A 14609-nucleotide genomic window follows, 5' to 3' on the forward strand; every position below is an offset into this window, starting at 1 on the left:
AAAAGTTGCTAGACAAGGAAAATAACTTTTGTTTTTCTGACTAATTATTTCACGGCTGCTTTTTCACTGTGCTTGAGTTTGATTCGTGAGAAGAAACAAACCATTGCAGTTTCAACATAACCTGCTGGTCTTCTCCACCTTAAAACAAATATTTGATAAAAAACGTTCATCACTGTTTAAATATTATCATAATGATATACATGGGCGTCACACCTTAATAAAATCCGTGACTACCGAATTTTCACACACAGTTTTTCTGTTGGCTGGGATACATCATAACTGAGGATGGTACGTATTTTACACTTTCTTTTATATATTCTCTAATCACAGCTATTTTTTAAAATAACTTTCAGTATAAATGTAAATATGAATAGTTATGAGATTTCAATCACGTAATTGTTGTCAGAGTGTATATATTTCACAAACTCAGTTCCAAAAATGTTATAAAATGTAAAAGAAAACAGATTTTTAAATCTCATAAACCCATGTTTTATTCACCATAGAATATGTAAATCATACCAGTGTTTAAAAAGAGAAAATTTAACATTTTTTAAAATTAATTTAATGGTACCAAAGCTTCCCTGTTTATCTCTGTGTTGCATCCACTCTTTTTTTTAACTATAGTCCACAAAAATATTTCTTGATCGACCAAAAGTTTGGTTCACTTTGTCCTTTTTAAATAAGCTTTGGCTCAGAGAAGATGGTGGCTTTTCATCATCATGTTCATATATGGCTTCTTCTTTGTATGATAGAGCTTTAAGTGGCATTTGTGGATGACACAGTTAACTTTGTACAGTGATTTCTGGAAGTGGTTTTTTTTTTTGAGCCCATGCAGGGATTTCCGTGACAGATTCATCCTTGTTCTTAATCTCGTCCTGCCTGATGGACCAAAGATCAAACGTCCAGAATTCGTTTTCAGCCGTATCTCCTGCGCACAGAGATTTCTGCAGATGCTCTGAATCTTTGGATGATGTTTTGTGCTGTAGATGATGAAATATTCAAAGTCTTTGCAGTTTATGTTGGGTCACATTATTCTGAAATTCTTCCACAATTTGTAGAGGCAGATTTTTGCAGATTGGTAAACCTCTGCTCAGTCCTGTTGCTAACCTGTTGCCAATGAACCTAATTACAAATCTTTGACTTTCTTTTTAGTAATTGTACCTACTTTTTTTTTTAGATGTGGTACTGTCAATTCAGATTCAAAATAAGCTCATAATTTTCATGAATTAGTAAAATATCTTAGTTTAAACACTGAGTTTATGACACCTGCAAATCATTCTGCTTTTTCAGAATTATATTTTATATTTACACACGCCTCGGGTTATGTAAGATATAAGGTACAACTGTGTATACACTGTGTCAACTGAACAGAATAGTTGTTAGTCGAAGCAGTAGTTGGCCATTTCCTGTCATGTTAAAGGTCTTAAAAGGATAGAAATTACTTTAGTATGAAATGTGTTTCTCTTTCAGTCCTCTCTACATGTGTTTGTCTGTCTGCTGGGGCTCGTTGTGCTCTGTCACTCTCAATGCTTCTTCGAGGAGTTAGAGGTCAAAGATCCAAATAACCCTCCAAAAGGTGAGTCACATGAGACCTTTCTTGTACAGATACAATACTGCAGCAGTGCAGCAGGACACTGGGTGTGGGGGAAAGGTTTCTCTGTCATGATTTACAGATATTAGACATTTATTCCACATCTAATCCCTTAACCACACCTATGCATACACTAATAGATGCTTAAACACAAGTAAGGAGTGCCTCTGAGTAAGTAAGTCAACAACTCCTTTGAGTTGAGCTGTGTTTTCATTTCTTTACATGTAGGGTGTGTGGATAAGGATGGAGAGCTGCATGATTTTGACTCTGCATGGGTGAGAGACTGCATGGACTGCTCTTGTACAAGCGAGGGTTTGAGCTGCTGTACCAAGTAAGACTTCCACATTATTGTTTTTTTTAATCATTAAGGCATTTTTTCTTTAAACAAATAAACCTCTTTTCTCTCAGCTTTCTTACTCGTAGGACTGTGATAAGTTCTCTTTTTAGGCTTTAACAATGATAACTTCCAATTTTAGAGTTACTAAATGAACAAAACCCCTGAGATTGTTTTTGATTATTATTGTTTCTTTTTTTCTTTTTGTATCATAGGATCCCCGATGCAAACACTGTAGATGTTCCTGAGGAGTGTGAGCTGGTTGTGAATGAGAAGGCCTGCTCTGTTAAGGTGGTGATGAAGTCTGACAATGAAAAAGAGTGCAGCCCTATCTGAATACACTCTAAAGGCGACTAAAATCCAGACTGGGTCTAGATTATGACATTAAATTACCAATGAACAAAGATGACCACTTTATCAAACTTGCTCTTCATCAATAAATTCGGTTCAACTCTGCTTCCTGAGTCTTCAGTGTCTTCTTGTCAGCACTTGCAGCTGGTTTCATTTTCAGGATGCAATTGAATAAATTCACCACTGTGTGACAGCAGAGCACGGTCCTCAGAGGGTCTTTGGCACCTGAAGGGGCTCTAAGCACAATTATAGCTGTGCTCCTCTTGCTGCTGCCTCTGACACAATCGCTTTGGTTGTTATAGTGCACAGCTTCTTCTCCAACTCTAATCCCTGAGGATTCACACCTGTTCAGAGCATCATTTTCTCTCATCCTGGCTTCACTGAAACTCATTTTTCAGCTAAACCATCACGTGAGTCCTTTATCTTTCTTTTTTTTAAACACGCAATATTGATGTATTGAATGGATTCATCATCTTTGTCGAGGGAAATCAGTATTGATTAGGATTCAATCAGCTATGAAATGAATGCTGTATTGTTTCTAGACTGTCAGCTTGCAGTGTCCAGAGACTGTAAGCAGGTGTAATGTAGGTCTCTCCTTCTACAAATATCTTTTCAATTATACAGTCTAACAAAAGCATCTGACAGCACGCATGTCTGGTGGTATTTATCCAAAAGAAAACGCAAACAGGGGAACAACATTGCATTCATATTTCGTGTTCTTTGTTGAAATGTAAAGAGAACCACATTGTGAAAGTATTTGTAGTAGATTTGAGAGGTGTCACCCACAATCCCTGACACCTCCAGCAGATAACAAGGCTTAGCTCAGGTTGAGCACACTGCACAGTGCCTGCTGCCGTTACCCTGATTATCACCGGCACAAGGCAATATGAAAGAAAATAGTCTCTGAGCAGCTGTATCGATTGCACACACATATTGGACTATTCTTTTGGATTTAGGAAATTTTTAGAATCTAGTAAGTGGCTGTACTGGTAAGAAGTGAAGCAGAAACACAACCTGTGATTGCAGAGGGGTAATTGAAAGACTGGGCTTTTTTTGTTTTTCAGTCAAGCATATATCTTTATTTTCATTTTCAAATGCATTTTACCTGCAGTACAGATTCATTACACGCAAAAAAAAAACAAAACCAAATCGTTCATCCCTTTGGAATAGCACATGTCAGACCTTTATAATCAAGTGCAGTGTTCAGCTATAATAAACTATTTTTCATTTCTCAGAAATATTACCTTTATATGACACTACCCTCAGCACTCTTTAGCAGGTAGATTAAGTGCAAGATTGCTGCTTAAAAGGTATATGTGGAATCCACCTTTCACTGCACAGTACAATGTCTTTTTAAAAATAAAAAGGTGAAGCTTCTCCAAGGAAAATTACAGCCTTGCCTTCATTTCTGTTTCATCTATTTTCTCTGAGATGGAGGGCACTTTTTGAGGCAAAGATAAGAATAATATGACGGGTCAAGTGGAGACAGGTCACAGTGTTCCTTACCATGCAGAGACTTAGCGCTGCAGTGTGTCCAACACACTAACACAACTACTTGATGTATGTGTTCCCCACAGCATCGCACAATTGCAGCATTAGCGGTTTAAAAATGGCTGTTGGTTTTCAATATTTCCTTTTCTTACTACTGCTGTACATGGTTTCTACTCACTGTTGCAGTTATTTGTTGCATGTAGTTACCGGTGACATTACACTTGCCTTTCCTCACCGAACAAAGGATGATCGATGCTGTGCCACCCTGCCTGCAGCTCACTCAACACACTGACACAGTAGGTTAGTAATGATGCAGGGTGAAGTGACTGATAGCAAAGTGTGTGCGCTGTTAATGGAAAGTGACAGTCTCGTTTTCTTATGGTTTTCATGGCACATAGCAGAGGTTCCAGGGAAGATGGCTACAGTCCATTTTTAGGATCATGACAATGTCATACCCTTTCATTAAAATAAATGAATCTAAGTCTGTGTATTCATAATCATTTTGATATCATTAGCTTTTTATGTTCAGTCTTGAGACCTGACTGTTGATTTTTGGACAAGGAATTGCAGCAATTATTAGTGTGAGGCCAAGTCGCTTACAAAAGAATGTAATTATCACCTTTTATCACCTGTACTCAAAGTCTTTTGTTATTTAAACTGTGAAAGCACTTCATATTTTCTTCCTTTTTATATAGGTGTCATTCTTACATGAGGACTGCAGTCAACCTGATATCTAAGACAAAGATAAATCTAGATGTTTAATAATTATAATGTTCAACATCTGGATTTAAAGTGTGGAGGATCGCAAGAGCAGTCGTTGGTCCTGACAGTTTGTCTCCACCACGTGCATTTTTTCTGCACGTTTTTCAGTCATCTGTCTCACAGGACTGACAGAACACATACTCTCTTATCTTCACCAACTCACCTGTCTACACAAGCACAGCTTCTGTTGTATTTTATCAAGTCTATTTTGCCTTTTGTAATGTACAAACATTCACTGGCCACTTTGTTAGGTACAGTGGTTCAACTGCTTGTTAACACAAATATAATCAGCTGTCACATGGACGCTAGTTAATATAGATATGAAGTTCAACCTTAGCATTAGAATGGGATGATTTAAAGTACTTTGAATGTCGCATGATTGTTGCTGATATAAGGGTTGGTTTGATTGTGTCAGAAACTGCTTGGATTATCCTACACAACTGTCTCTACAGTTTTCAGAGAACAGCCCAAAAAAGCCTGGGCTAAAATGTCGTATTGATGCCAAAAGTCAAAGGAGTATGGCCAGATTGCCAAGGGCAACGGTAACTCTAATAACCGCTCTTTATGACAGAGCTATGCAGAAGAGCATCTCTAAACACATTACCTGTCAAGCCTTGAAGCGTATAGGCCAGGGGTAGGGAACCCGAGAGCCAGTGTCCTGCAGGTTTTAGATGTGTCCTTAATCCAACACAGCTGGTCTAAATGGCTAAATTACCTCTTCAACATGTCTTGAAGTCTCCAGAGGCCTGGTGATGAACTAATCATTTGATTCAGACGTGTTGATCAAGGGTGAGATCTAAAACCTGCAGGACACCGGCTCTCGAGGCCTGGAGTTCCCTACCCCTGGTATAGGCAGTAGCAGAAGACCACACTAGATGCCACTCCTGTCAGCTAAGAAGAGGAATGCAAGGAATCTTCTTAGCTGACATTTCACACAAGCTAACCAGAAGTGGACAGGAAAAGACTGGAAAAATGTTGCTTGGTCTGATGAAAAAAATTTGATGGGTCAGAATTTTGCATAATAATGACTTGGGGGATATTTTTTTGTACACTCTGGGCCTCTTTATACCAACTGAACATCATTTAAATAGTACAGCCTACCCGAGTATTGTTGATGATCATGTTTTTTATGACCATATTGCATCTATACTCAGATGGCTGCTTACAGCAGAAATATGCATCATTTCAGAAATAGAGCACCTTTGGGATGTGGTGGAATGGAAGATAAACGCACAGCCAAAAAATCTGCACCAACTGTGTGACTCTATCATGTTAATTTGGACCAAAACTCTGAGGAATTTTTCCAGCACTTTGTTGAATCTCTGCCATGAAGAATTAATGCACTCCAAAGGCAAACGGGGGACCAACCTTGTACTGGCAAAGCGTAACTAATAAATGAGGCCAGTGAATGTAATACTACTTGTTTAGTGGGATCTGAGGACTTCCAAAATGTCAGGTAATATACGACTCAGTAGTGGGCCTGAATGAATCTTGTGTAGACACAGATTGACCATAAAGTGACTGCAATGACTCACACAGACCATCCATTACTCGCAGTCCTGATATCCTTGCTACACCAAAGAGCCCCTACGAATTTGAAGTCAGCAAACTAGCCAATGAGCAGTGTTGGGTAAGTTACTTTAAAATAGTAACTTAGTTACATTACTAGTTACTTCTCTCAAAAGTAACTCAGTTACTTCAAGTTACTCGTTACTTTCAAAGTAACTAGTTACTAGGGAAAGTAACTTTGGTTTTACTCAGAATTCTCTTGTTAATGTGTTTCTTCCATAACGTTGCCAGTCTTCTAGCTTGCTTACTTGCCACAGTGCACTGTGCCACCTACCAATAGAAAGGAAAAGATAATGTGCATATTTCCACGAGAGAAATCCCACACCTGGACCGTCGTTGACTGTTGCCATGATTCTAGCCTACGTCACAGAGTCATGTGCGCCTTTTACATCCAACACAAAAACTGCAGTCGTGGTGCTTTCGATTGTACTCAGAACTCTGAAATTCTGCCTTCTGAATAGGAAGATGTAGGCAACACCAGACTGCAGATGAGCTGCATACAGGGCTGGACTGGGACAGAAAATTGGCCCGGGTATTTTGACTAGAGACTGGCCCACCATTATAGGAAAAATCTTAAAGCCTTTGAATGAAAACACTGTTGTGACAGTGATGTACACTGTTTTGATGGTATATATGCATCAATCTATCAATCGTTTGTTGTAAGATTCAGATAATTATTTTTTAAAAGCTAGACATTTTAAATGATAATAAGAAAGAAAAGTATTTCCTTGTGCCCACCTCTCCCTGTTAATGCCCTACATGCCCCCCTGGCAACACTTTGCTAGATCCGCACCTGCACAGTTACCAGCTGTCAGCTACCTAAAAAAGGATCCTGGGGTTATTTGTCTCTCAGAAACAGTTCATAACTTCCCTTCAACTCATTCATGTCACCAAAAAGGTAAACCTGTTTCTCCATCACAGCTCTGATGATCCAGTAAGGACATCTCCTGGTTTCATCTTCATGTTTCCCTCTCACCAGATAACCAAACCGACATCATGACCAGCAGCTTTTTTGAACTGTGGCTCCAGCAAACATCAGCTGATACTAGAAATTAATATTAAATAAATTCTAACAACAGCTGATCAAGCTTAAACGTGCTGCTGTTGTTTAGCACGACATCCGCTGGTTTCCTCTTTCGGTGCAAAGTGAGCGATAAACAAACAAGAGAGCCGATCAGCTGATCATTGATCAGTTTTCATGATTGAAGTAGAAACAGGAGAGGGAGGTGGGAGAATGAGAGGAGAAGAGGCAGCTGTGCAGCAAAGACACAGAATAACTCCAGCTTTGTGCCTTTTCCATTGTAGCTGAATTACGGGACAAACTGTTCCTTTTCACCTCAATAATAAGAAACGCGTAATATTTTCTCTGAATACCAGGCGGGACGGTTGGCAACTCTAATAACTTATGAACAAAATAAAGTTCAACATCATTAACTTCATAGCACCCACCCAGCTGCATAGAAACTCCGTCATGCTAGCTAGCACGCAGTACGGAAAAAGTCAGAATAACGAAAATAAACTCCACCTAAACTTGGTTCATATCTGACCCAGAGAGACTGCAGGTCATAACTTCTTACCTGAAGTTACTTGGACCGGCGGCCGCCTCGGGTCTCTTTTCCTTCTGCCTCCCTTTTCCTTCATCCACCTGCTGCCTCCACCACTTGCTAATGTTACTGAATCTTTGGAAGCTCCGCGATAGCCACCACACGAAGTAACGAGTAACGACCCTATCTAAATCCCAGTAACGAGTAACGCGTTCCTGATTTTGGCATAATAACTAGTTACCGTGCTCGTTACCACAATAATAACGTAGTTACTGTAACGCGTTACTTAATAACGCGTTAGTCCCAACACTGCCAATGAGTCATCATAGTGTTTAGGATTTCTGCTCTGGGGACCCATGAATGTTAGTAAAACATTTCATAGTAACGCACTCATCCATTTTCTTTTGCTTACCAACCCCTGGACAGGTTCTCAGTCTGTCGCAGGGCTAACAAAGAGACAGACAAACATGTTCTCATCACTTAGATTCACCATTTAACCTAACCTGACTAACTGCATGTCTTTGGACTGTGGGAGGAAGCCGGAGTACCCGTGCAGACACAGGAGAACATAAAAAACTCCACACAGAAAGGCCTCAGCCTGAACCCGCAACCTTCTTGCCTTGAAGCAACAGTGCTAACCACTGTTCCACCCAGGAGCGTAATTTCCAGGGGGGTTAGAGGGGTTATGACCCCCCAATAATGTGGCTCAAGAGTTGGGAGTTCGCCTTGTAATTTGAAGGTTGCCGGTTCGAGCCCCGGCTTGGACAGTCTTGGTCGTTGTGTCCTTGGGCAAGACATTTCACCCGTTGCCTACTGGTGGTGGTCAGAGGGCCCGGTGGCGCCAGTGTCCAGCAGCCTCACCTCTGTCAGTGCGCCCCAGGGTGGCTGTGGCTACAATGTAGCTGCCATCACCAGTGTGTGAATGTGTGTGTGAATGGGTGGATGACTGGATATGTAAAGCGCTTTGGGGTCCTTAGGGACTAGTAAAGCGCTATATAAATACAGGCCATTTACCATAATCAGACGCAACCAATATAACCCCCCCACCACCACCAATAAAATTATGAATTATCTTGCATAAATAGGCTGATTTTCTTTACTCATTTCAGGTATTACCAGCAATATAGTAGCATATTTAATCATCTGGGAATTTACCCAGATTTATTTATTTATTTAGACAGAGATCTTGCTGTCTTGCCCCCCCTCCCCCCCAATGTTCAGCACAAAGCTACGCTGATGGTTCCACCCCATCAAACATTTATTGTACATATAATTGAACTTCCTTCAACTCTATCAGGCACTAATTCCTCACACATGTAGTTTCTATTTTTTAGAAACAGGATCAGCTTAGTTCTCCTTCATTTATAGCAACAGTATCACTCCTACATACACACATTAATTGACTTCTATAGTATAAGAGCAGTAGAATAAATGCATTTCATGAATCTGTGATTTCTCTCTTTGTTTCAGATGCATGTTTTCAGAGGGCTGGGATGGACAGTTTGATCCATGGTGCTGGTGACACTTCAGTCTTGGTGAGATGTCCTTGAGTGGCAACACAACCCAGTCTTCTTTGTCAGCGTCACCTTTTCCTTTGATCTTCAACAGCTCCACCCCTCCACAATCCTCAGCTTGGGAGAAAGAGCGAGCCAGCCATGGGTCTGTACAGGACTGGCCAGGGAATGAGACCCAGCTCCTCTCAGACTTCGCCATTCTGGAGCATGATGAGCAGTGCCACATGTCTCCTGTTCTGACAGCATGCCTTGTAGCCTGGTACAGTGTTACAATGGTGCTAGGGTTGGTGGGCAACATTGGCCTCATTTGCATCATTGCTCGCCGCAGAGAAAAGGTCAATGTCACCAGCATTTTCATCTGCAACCTGTCATTCTCTGACATTCTGGTATGTGTCTTCTGCCTCCCCTTCACTGTCATATACACAATCATGGACCACTGGGTGTTTGGCTCGCTGTTATGTCGCCTGGTGCCATTCATCCAGTGTGTCTCTGTGAGTGTGTCAGTGCTGTCTCTAGTGTTTATCGCCTTAGAAAGGCACCAGCTTATCATTAACCCCTCTGGATGGAAACCAAGTGTTCCTCAGGCCTACATGGCAATTGTTCTCATTTGGATACTGGCCTGCTTCACATCTTTGCCTTTCTTAGCCTTTCAGCTGCTCACAAATGAGCCCTATACCAATGTAATCCTGCCCGTGTCATCGGTACATGACCAAGATTTTCCTCATGCTTATCTCAACACATCTCCTACTCATACATACAAAAACCTGTCTGCGCTTCAAAATTCATACCGTTCCCTCTTTTCTTACGTCCCCACCTCTTCACATATGGAAGCCTGTGTGGAGCACTGGCCATCCCAGGGTCACAGGGTCGCTTACACCACATGGCTTCTGCTGTTCCAGTACTGTGGGCCACTGTTTTTGGTCCTGCTCTGTTATGTTAGAGTTATTGTGCGGCTCCGTCACCGCAAAGAAATGTTGGACCGCGCCCGGACCCCCGAGTGCCAGCGCATGACCCACAGCCGCCGGATCAACATCATGCTGGTTGCTCTCATAACAGTCTTTGCCCTTTGCTGGCTTCCACTCACCATCTTCAACGTGGTGTCAGACTGGAACCAGGAGGCTCTGCCCGTCTGTTACCACAACCTGCTGTTCTCCCTCTGCCACCTGCTGGCCATGTCCTCCACCTGCATTAACCCCGTCATCTACGGATTCCTGAACTCCAACTTTAGGCAAGAGGTGAGCGAGGTGCTCCTACACTGCCGCTGTTTCCCACTAGAGGAAGAGTGTGAGCAATATCCCATGTCCACTGTGCACATTGAAGTGTCCCATACCTCTGTGCCTCTAACCTGCAGGAGCAACTCTGTGTGACACTGATGCTTCAGCCTAAAGGATCCTTCTTACGTAAACTGTACAGTTGTAAGACAAACTGTTGCTGTTTGTTCTTACTTTAATGTCAATAGATCCATTTAAAAAGCAGCTTAAAGCTATTTATTGTAAATTTATATGTTTAAAAAAAAAGTTCACCACAAGTTTATGTAAAAAAAAAATCTATGTTTTGTGTTAAATAAATATTAACTGAACTTAAACTAGGACGAAACTGTACTTTTGTATGATACCAGTATGTAACATAACATGGTGCAATCAGTCAGCCCAGCAAGTCATTGAAGCCTTGTTTCCACAACTTTGGCTCAACTCAACTTTGCTATACTCAGTTTCTCATTTCCACCTCAATGTGCATGGGGTCGTTATAACAACGTCATTGTTATCTGACAAAGACAACAACGATGGAGGACATCGAAATAGTGGTATAAGTCTATAAGTCTATGGGTTTTTCTCAGACTTGGAAACCACGGTGTTGGTTTTTGTTGCTGGGTTTCACCTTTCCATTTGCACCTAATGACAAACCCTAAAAACAAGGTCAAGTCCAGTCAAACAGGTACTTGTAGAAAACAGGCATTAGTCATTGACGCATTACTATGAAACAGATTCCCAAAGTGTGGGCTGGAGCCACAATAGGCTGCGAGTGTACTACAGGTACAGAAATTCCGTAAAATGGATTTATTTATTTAAAAAGTGAATAAAAATGATAAGATGCGGTTAGTTTGTTATATTACTTATTAATCCAACCTATATTTGCTTCTCTTGTATTGAAGTTTATATCCCAGTAGCAGGTGGGTCCCATATTGACCATAGTATTTTACGTATGACTTGGTAACTTTAGCAATTTCTAGCCAAAAGCCTGTTTATGTTTTTTGAATAACATTTTCAAGGAAATACATCTCTTTTTATTGTATTTTAATTGAAGTGAAATTTTAAAATGGGTGTGCCCCATGGGATCTTCTAGTTTTTAATTGGGCTGAAGCACTCTTGACTTTGGGAATCGCTGCTATAAACAATGGTGGTGCGGAAAAAGCAAAACTTTTTGAGGAATTTAAAGTAAGGGTTAAAAGAAATATCACGTCAAAAGAAATGCACAACACCTAAGAAAAAATCTCAACACACCCACTGGTAAAATGCTGCCTGCAGTGGTGAAAATTGTAGTCAACATTTGCATAACAAAAAATACCTTTAAAGTGCAACGTTTTGTCAGTGGTTTAAAGTGAAGTGTTTCATACCGTGTCTTACTATGAGCAAACTGCAACTATAAAGACACTGAAAAAGGAGGTGCATTTAATCTTAACTGTTGCTTTTTCAGAATTTCATGCTTCATGCCATATACTATCTTACTGTATCCTGTTATTATGACATAAATCCAGCGGGTGTTAGCTTAACTGTGACTTATAGAATTACTGCCAGTTAAACATTTTAACACTTTAAATTTATGCTGGAATCATAGAACAAATCCATATTGCAGTATTATCAACACCTACAGTGGTGACCAGAGATAAAGGGAAAACAGAATGAAAGAGTGGAGGACCATAGTAAATGCCGATATATTTATAAGGCATGAGTGGTCATTTGACAGGTATTGCAATGTTTTAGAAGGACCAGTGTGGTTGGGGTTGTTCAGTTCAGGTGTCTCAATGAGCCATCAGACACCAAGAATAGTCATTATTCGTTTTATTTTTTGCACCTGTTTTCTGTGACATGTCAAAACCTTTGCTGAATCATATTAGTTGTTTATTAAGTATAAAACATGTGTGACCATACTGTGGCCTTCAGACTCACCGGACCTCAAACCAACAAAATGCCTAAAGTAAACTTTGAAGTGATGTGTTACACGGTGGGACGGAATGCCTCTCATAAGGATTCTACTCATCCTTCCATACACTTTCAGAGACTGTGAACTGTTCAGAGACTGTTTGTAACAGAGATTGTTTCAGAGACTGTGCTACCAGTTGTGGTGGTAGCACAGGCCCTAAATATAAATGTTCATTTCATTTATTGTGGAACTGCACGGTGTGCCATTTTGAGACATATTAGACGCTTATGTAACAAACTGTTTTATGAGAGACCCCCTGCCGTTGTATTTCACGTATTTCAGTACAATTCAGTCTTTTATATTCATAGTATCAACCCTGTGAAATTTCTGTCTTAGCTTTCATGGTGAATAAAACACAAGGAGGGTTTTGTTCTGTGATTGAAGTGACAAATAAAACTGAAACTTACTAACTTATATACATTGTTAAATTGCAGGCCTTAATTTATTTTTGATGGGTTCAGTAAATATTGAAATGCTTGGACATCAAATGTGCATGGGCATGATTTAAACTACATCAAAATGTGTTAAATAACTTGTTTCGTTGAGGCAGTATGTTTATGTTGTTGCAGTAAGTGCTAAGTTTTGCCTGCATGTGGATTACTTAAACGTGTCTTATCTAGAGACTTACTTATGTGTGAATTTAATAAATTTATATTCCTTGAAAGCGTCACAACTAATATCTCAAATAAATGTCTGTTTTAACTTCGACTACATTGCCAAAAGTATTAACTCGCCCCTTGTGATGATTGATTTCAGGTGATCCAAACACTTCCGTGGCCACAGGTGTATAAATTCAAGCACCTTGGCATGCAGACTGCTTCTACAAACATTTGTGAAAGAATGGGTCACTCTCAAGAGCTCACTGAAACTCAGCATGGTACTGTGATAGGATCCCACCAGTGCAGCAAGTCCAGCTACTAAATATTCCACAGTCAGCTGTTAGTGGTATTATAACAAAGTGTAAGGGATTGGGAATGACAGCAACTCAAAATGGTAGGCCACAGAGCTGAGTCAACGGACACTAAGGCACATAGTGCACAAACGTCGCCAACTTTCTGCAGAGTCAGTCCCTACAGGCCTCTAAACTTCATGTGGCCTTACGATTAGCTCAAAAACATTGTGTAGAGGGCTTCATGGAATGGGTTTTCATAGCTGAGCAGCTGCATCCAAGCCTTACATAACCAAGTGCAATGCAAAGTGTCAGTGTAAAACATGCCACTGGACTCTAGAGCAGTGGAGATGTGTTTTCTGGAGTGACAAATCACGCTTCTCCATCTGCCAATCGGATGGTGGAGTCTAGGTTTGGCAGTTGCCATGAGAACAGTACTTTTGCATTGTGTCAAGTGTAAAATCTGGTTGAGGGGGGGTGTATGGTGTAAAGTTGTTTTTTGGGAGTTGGGATCGGCCCCTTAGTTAAAGGAACTCTAAACGGTTCAGCATACCAAGACTTTTTGGACAATTTCATTCTCATACCTTTGTGGGAACAAACTGGTTCAACCTGGCTGCACACCAGTGCACAAAGCGAAGGATTAGCGAGTTTGGTGTGGAAGAACTTGACTGGCCTGTCCTGACCACAACCCAGCAAAGCACATTTGAGATGAATTAGTGCAGAGGCTGCAAACCAGCACTTCTTGTCCAACATCATTGTCTGACCTCACAGATGCACTTCTGGAGTCTGCAGATTTCTGAATGTTCAGAAATCCCAATAAATACACTCCTAAACCTTAGGGAAAGCCTTCCCAGAAGAGTTGACGGTATTATAGCTGCAATCATATTAAACCCTATGGATTAAGAGGAGGATGTCACTAAAATTCATAAGCATGTCAATGCAGATAAGCCAACATAGTGTAGATCATGTGTCATGAATTTATATGTAATTCACCTGCAAGCTGCTTTTTAAAACAATCTTTCTATTATTTATTGTCTTTATTTATCTTCCTTGTTAGTTTTCAATTTTGTGATTAAATATATTAATTGTTAAAAAGATTTTTTTGTTTCTTTTATTTCATCAAACTTATTTATTTTTGCATTATACTTACGAGTGTACATAAACAACCAACACAATAAACAAAAAAGCAGTAACTTACAAAATCTGATGGCTACCTTTTCTTTGCGCATATCAAGTAAAATTAACTGATTGTTGAATTAATTTATTTTTTTAATTAGGCAGGCTAAATCGTGAGTTTTCTTCATGGAGCAAAACAGCAAGTGGCACAAACTCATACTTTGTATCATAACGGTACCGCATAACA

At 40.2% G+C, this 14609-nt stretch overlaps 2 protein-coding genes across 4 annotated transcripts; both read left to right on the plus strand.

Moving 5' to 3' along the window:
• The first annotated feature begins 218 nt into the window (after positions 1-218).
• LOC147316297 (beta-microseminoprotein-like) lies at positions 219-2381 on the plus strand. Its single transcript, XM_086259693.1, has 4 exons — positions 219-288; positions 1471-1576; positions 1820-1922; positions 2141-2381. The coding sequence occupies exons 1-4, from the start codon at positions 286-288 to the stop codon at positions 2259-2261; spliced, it is 333 nt and encodes a 110-aa protein (XP_086115819.1). The 5' UTR covers positions 219-285; the 3' UTR covers positions 2262-2381.
• Positions 2382-2553: 172 nt separating this feature from the next.
• Positions 2554-14290, plus strand: LOC147316298 (neuropeptide Y receptor type 4-2-like). 3 transcript variants are annotated; one of them, XM_086259695.1, is made up of 3 exons: positions 2554-2686; positions 9113-9177; positions 9251-14290. In XM_086259695.1, exons 2-3 carry the CDS (start codon positions 9152-9154, stop codon positions 10521-10523), a joined length of 1299 nt encoding a protein of 432 aa, XP_086115821.1. In that variant the 5' UTR covers positions 2554-2686; positions 9113-9151; the 3' UTR covers positions 10524-14290. The 3 variants fall into 3 exon arrangements, with proteins under 3 accessions (XP_086115821.1, XP_086115820.1, XP_086115822.1); XM_086259696.1 differs by having other exon boundaries at positions 2613-2686; positions 9274-14290; XM_086259694.1 differs by having other exon boundaries at positions 2609-2686; positions 9113-14290.
• Positions 14291-14609: the final 319 nt, after the last annotated feature.

This window comes from Aulonocara sp. 'chitande type north' Nkhata Bay, linkage group LG13 (assembly GCF_057382095.1).
Source record: "Aulonocara sp. 'chitande type north' Nkhata Bay isolate Kocher_YH1m ecotype deep benthic linkage group LG13, A_spYH_male_GT1.1, whole genome shotgun sequence".
Lineage (NCBI taxonomy): Eukaryota > Metazoa > Chordata > Actinopteri > Cichliformes > Cichlidae > Aulonocara > Aulonocara sp. 'chitande type north' Nkhata Bay.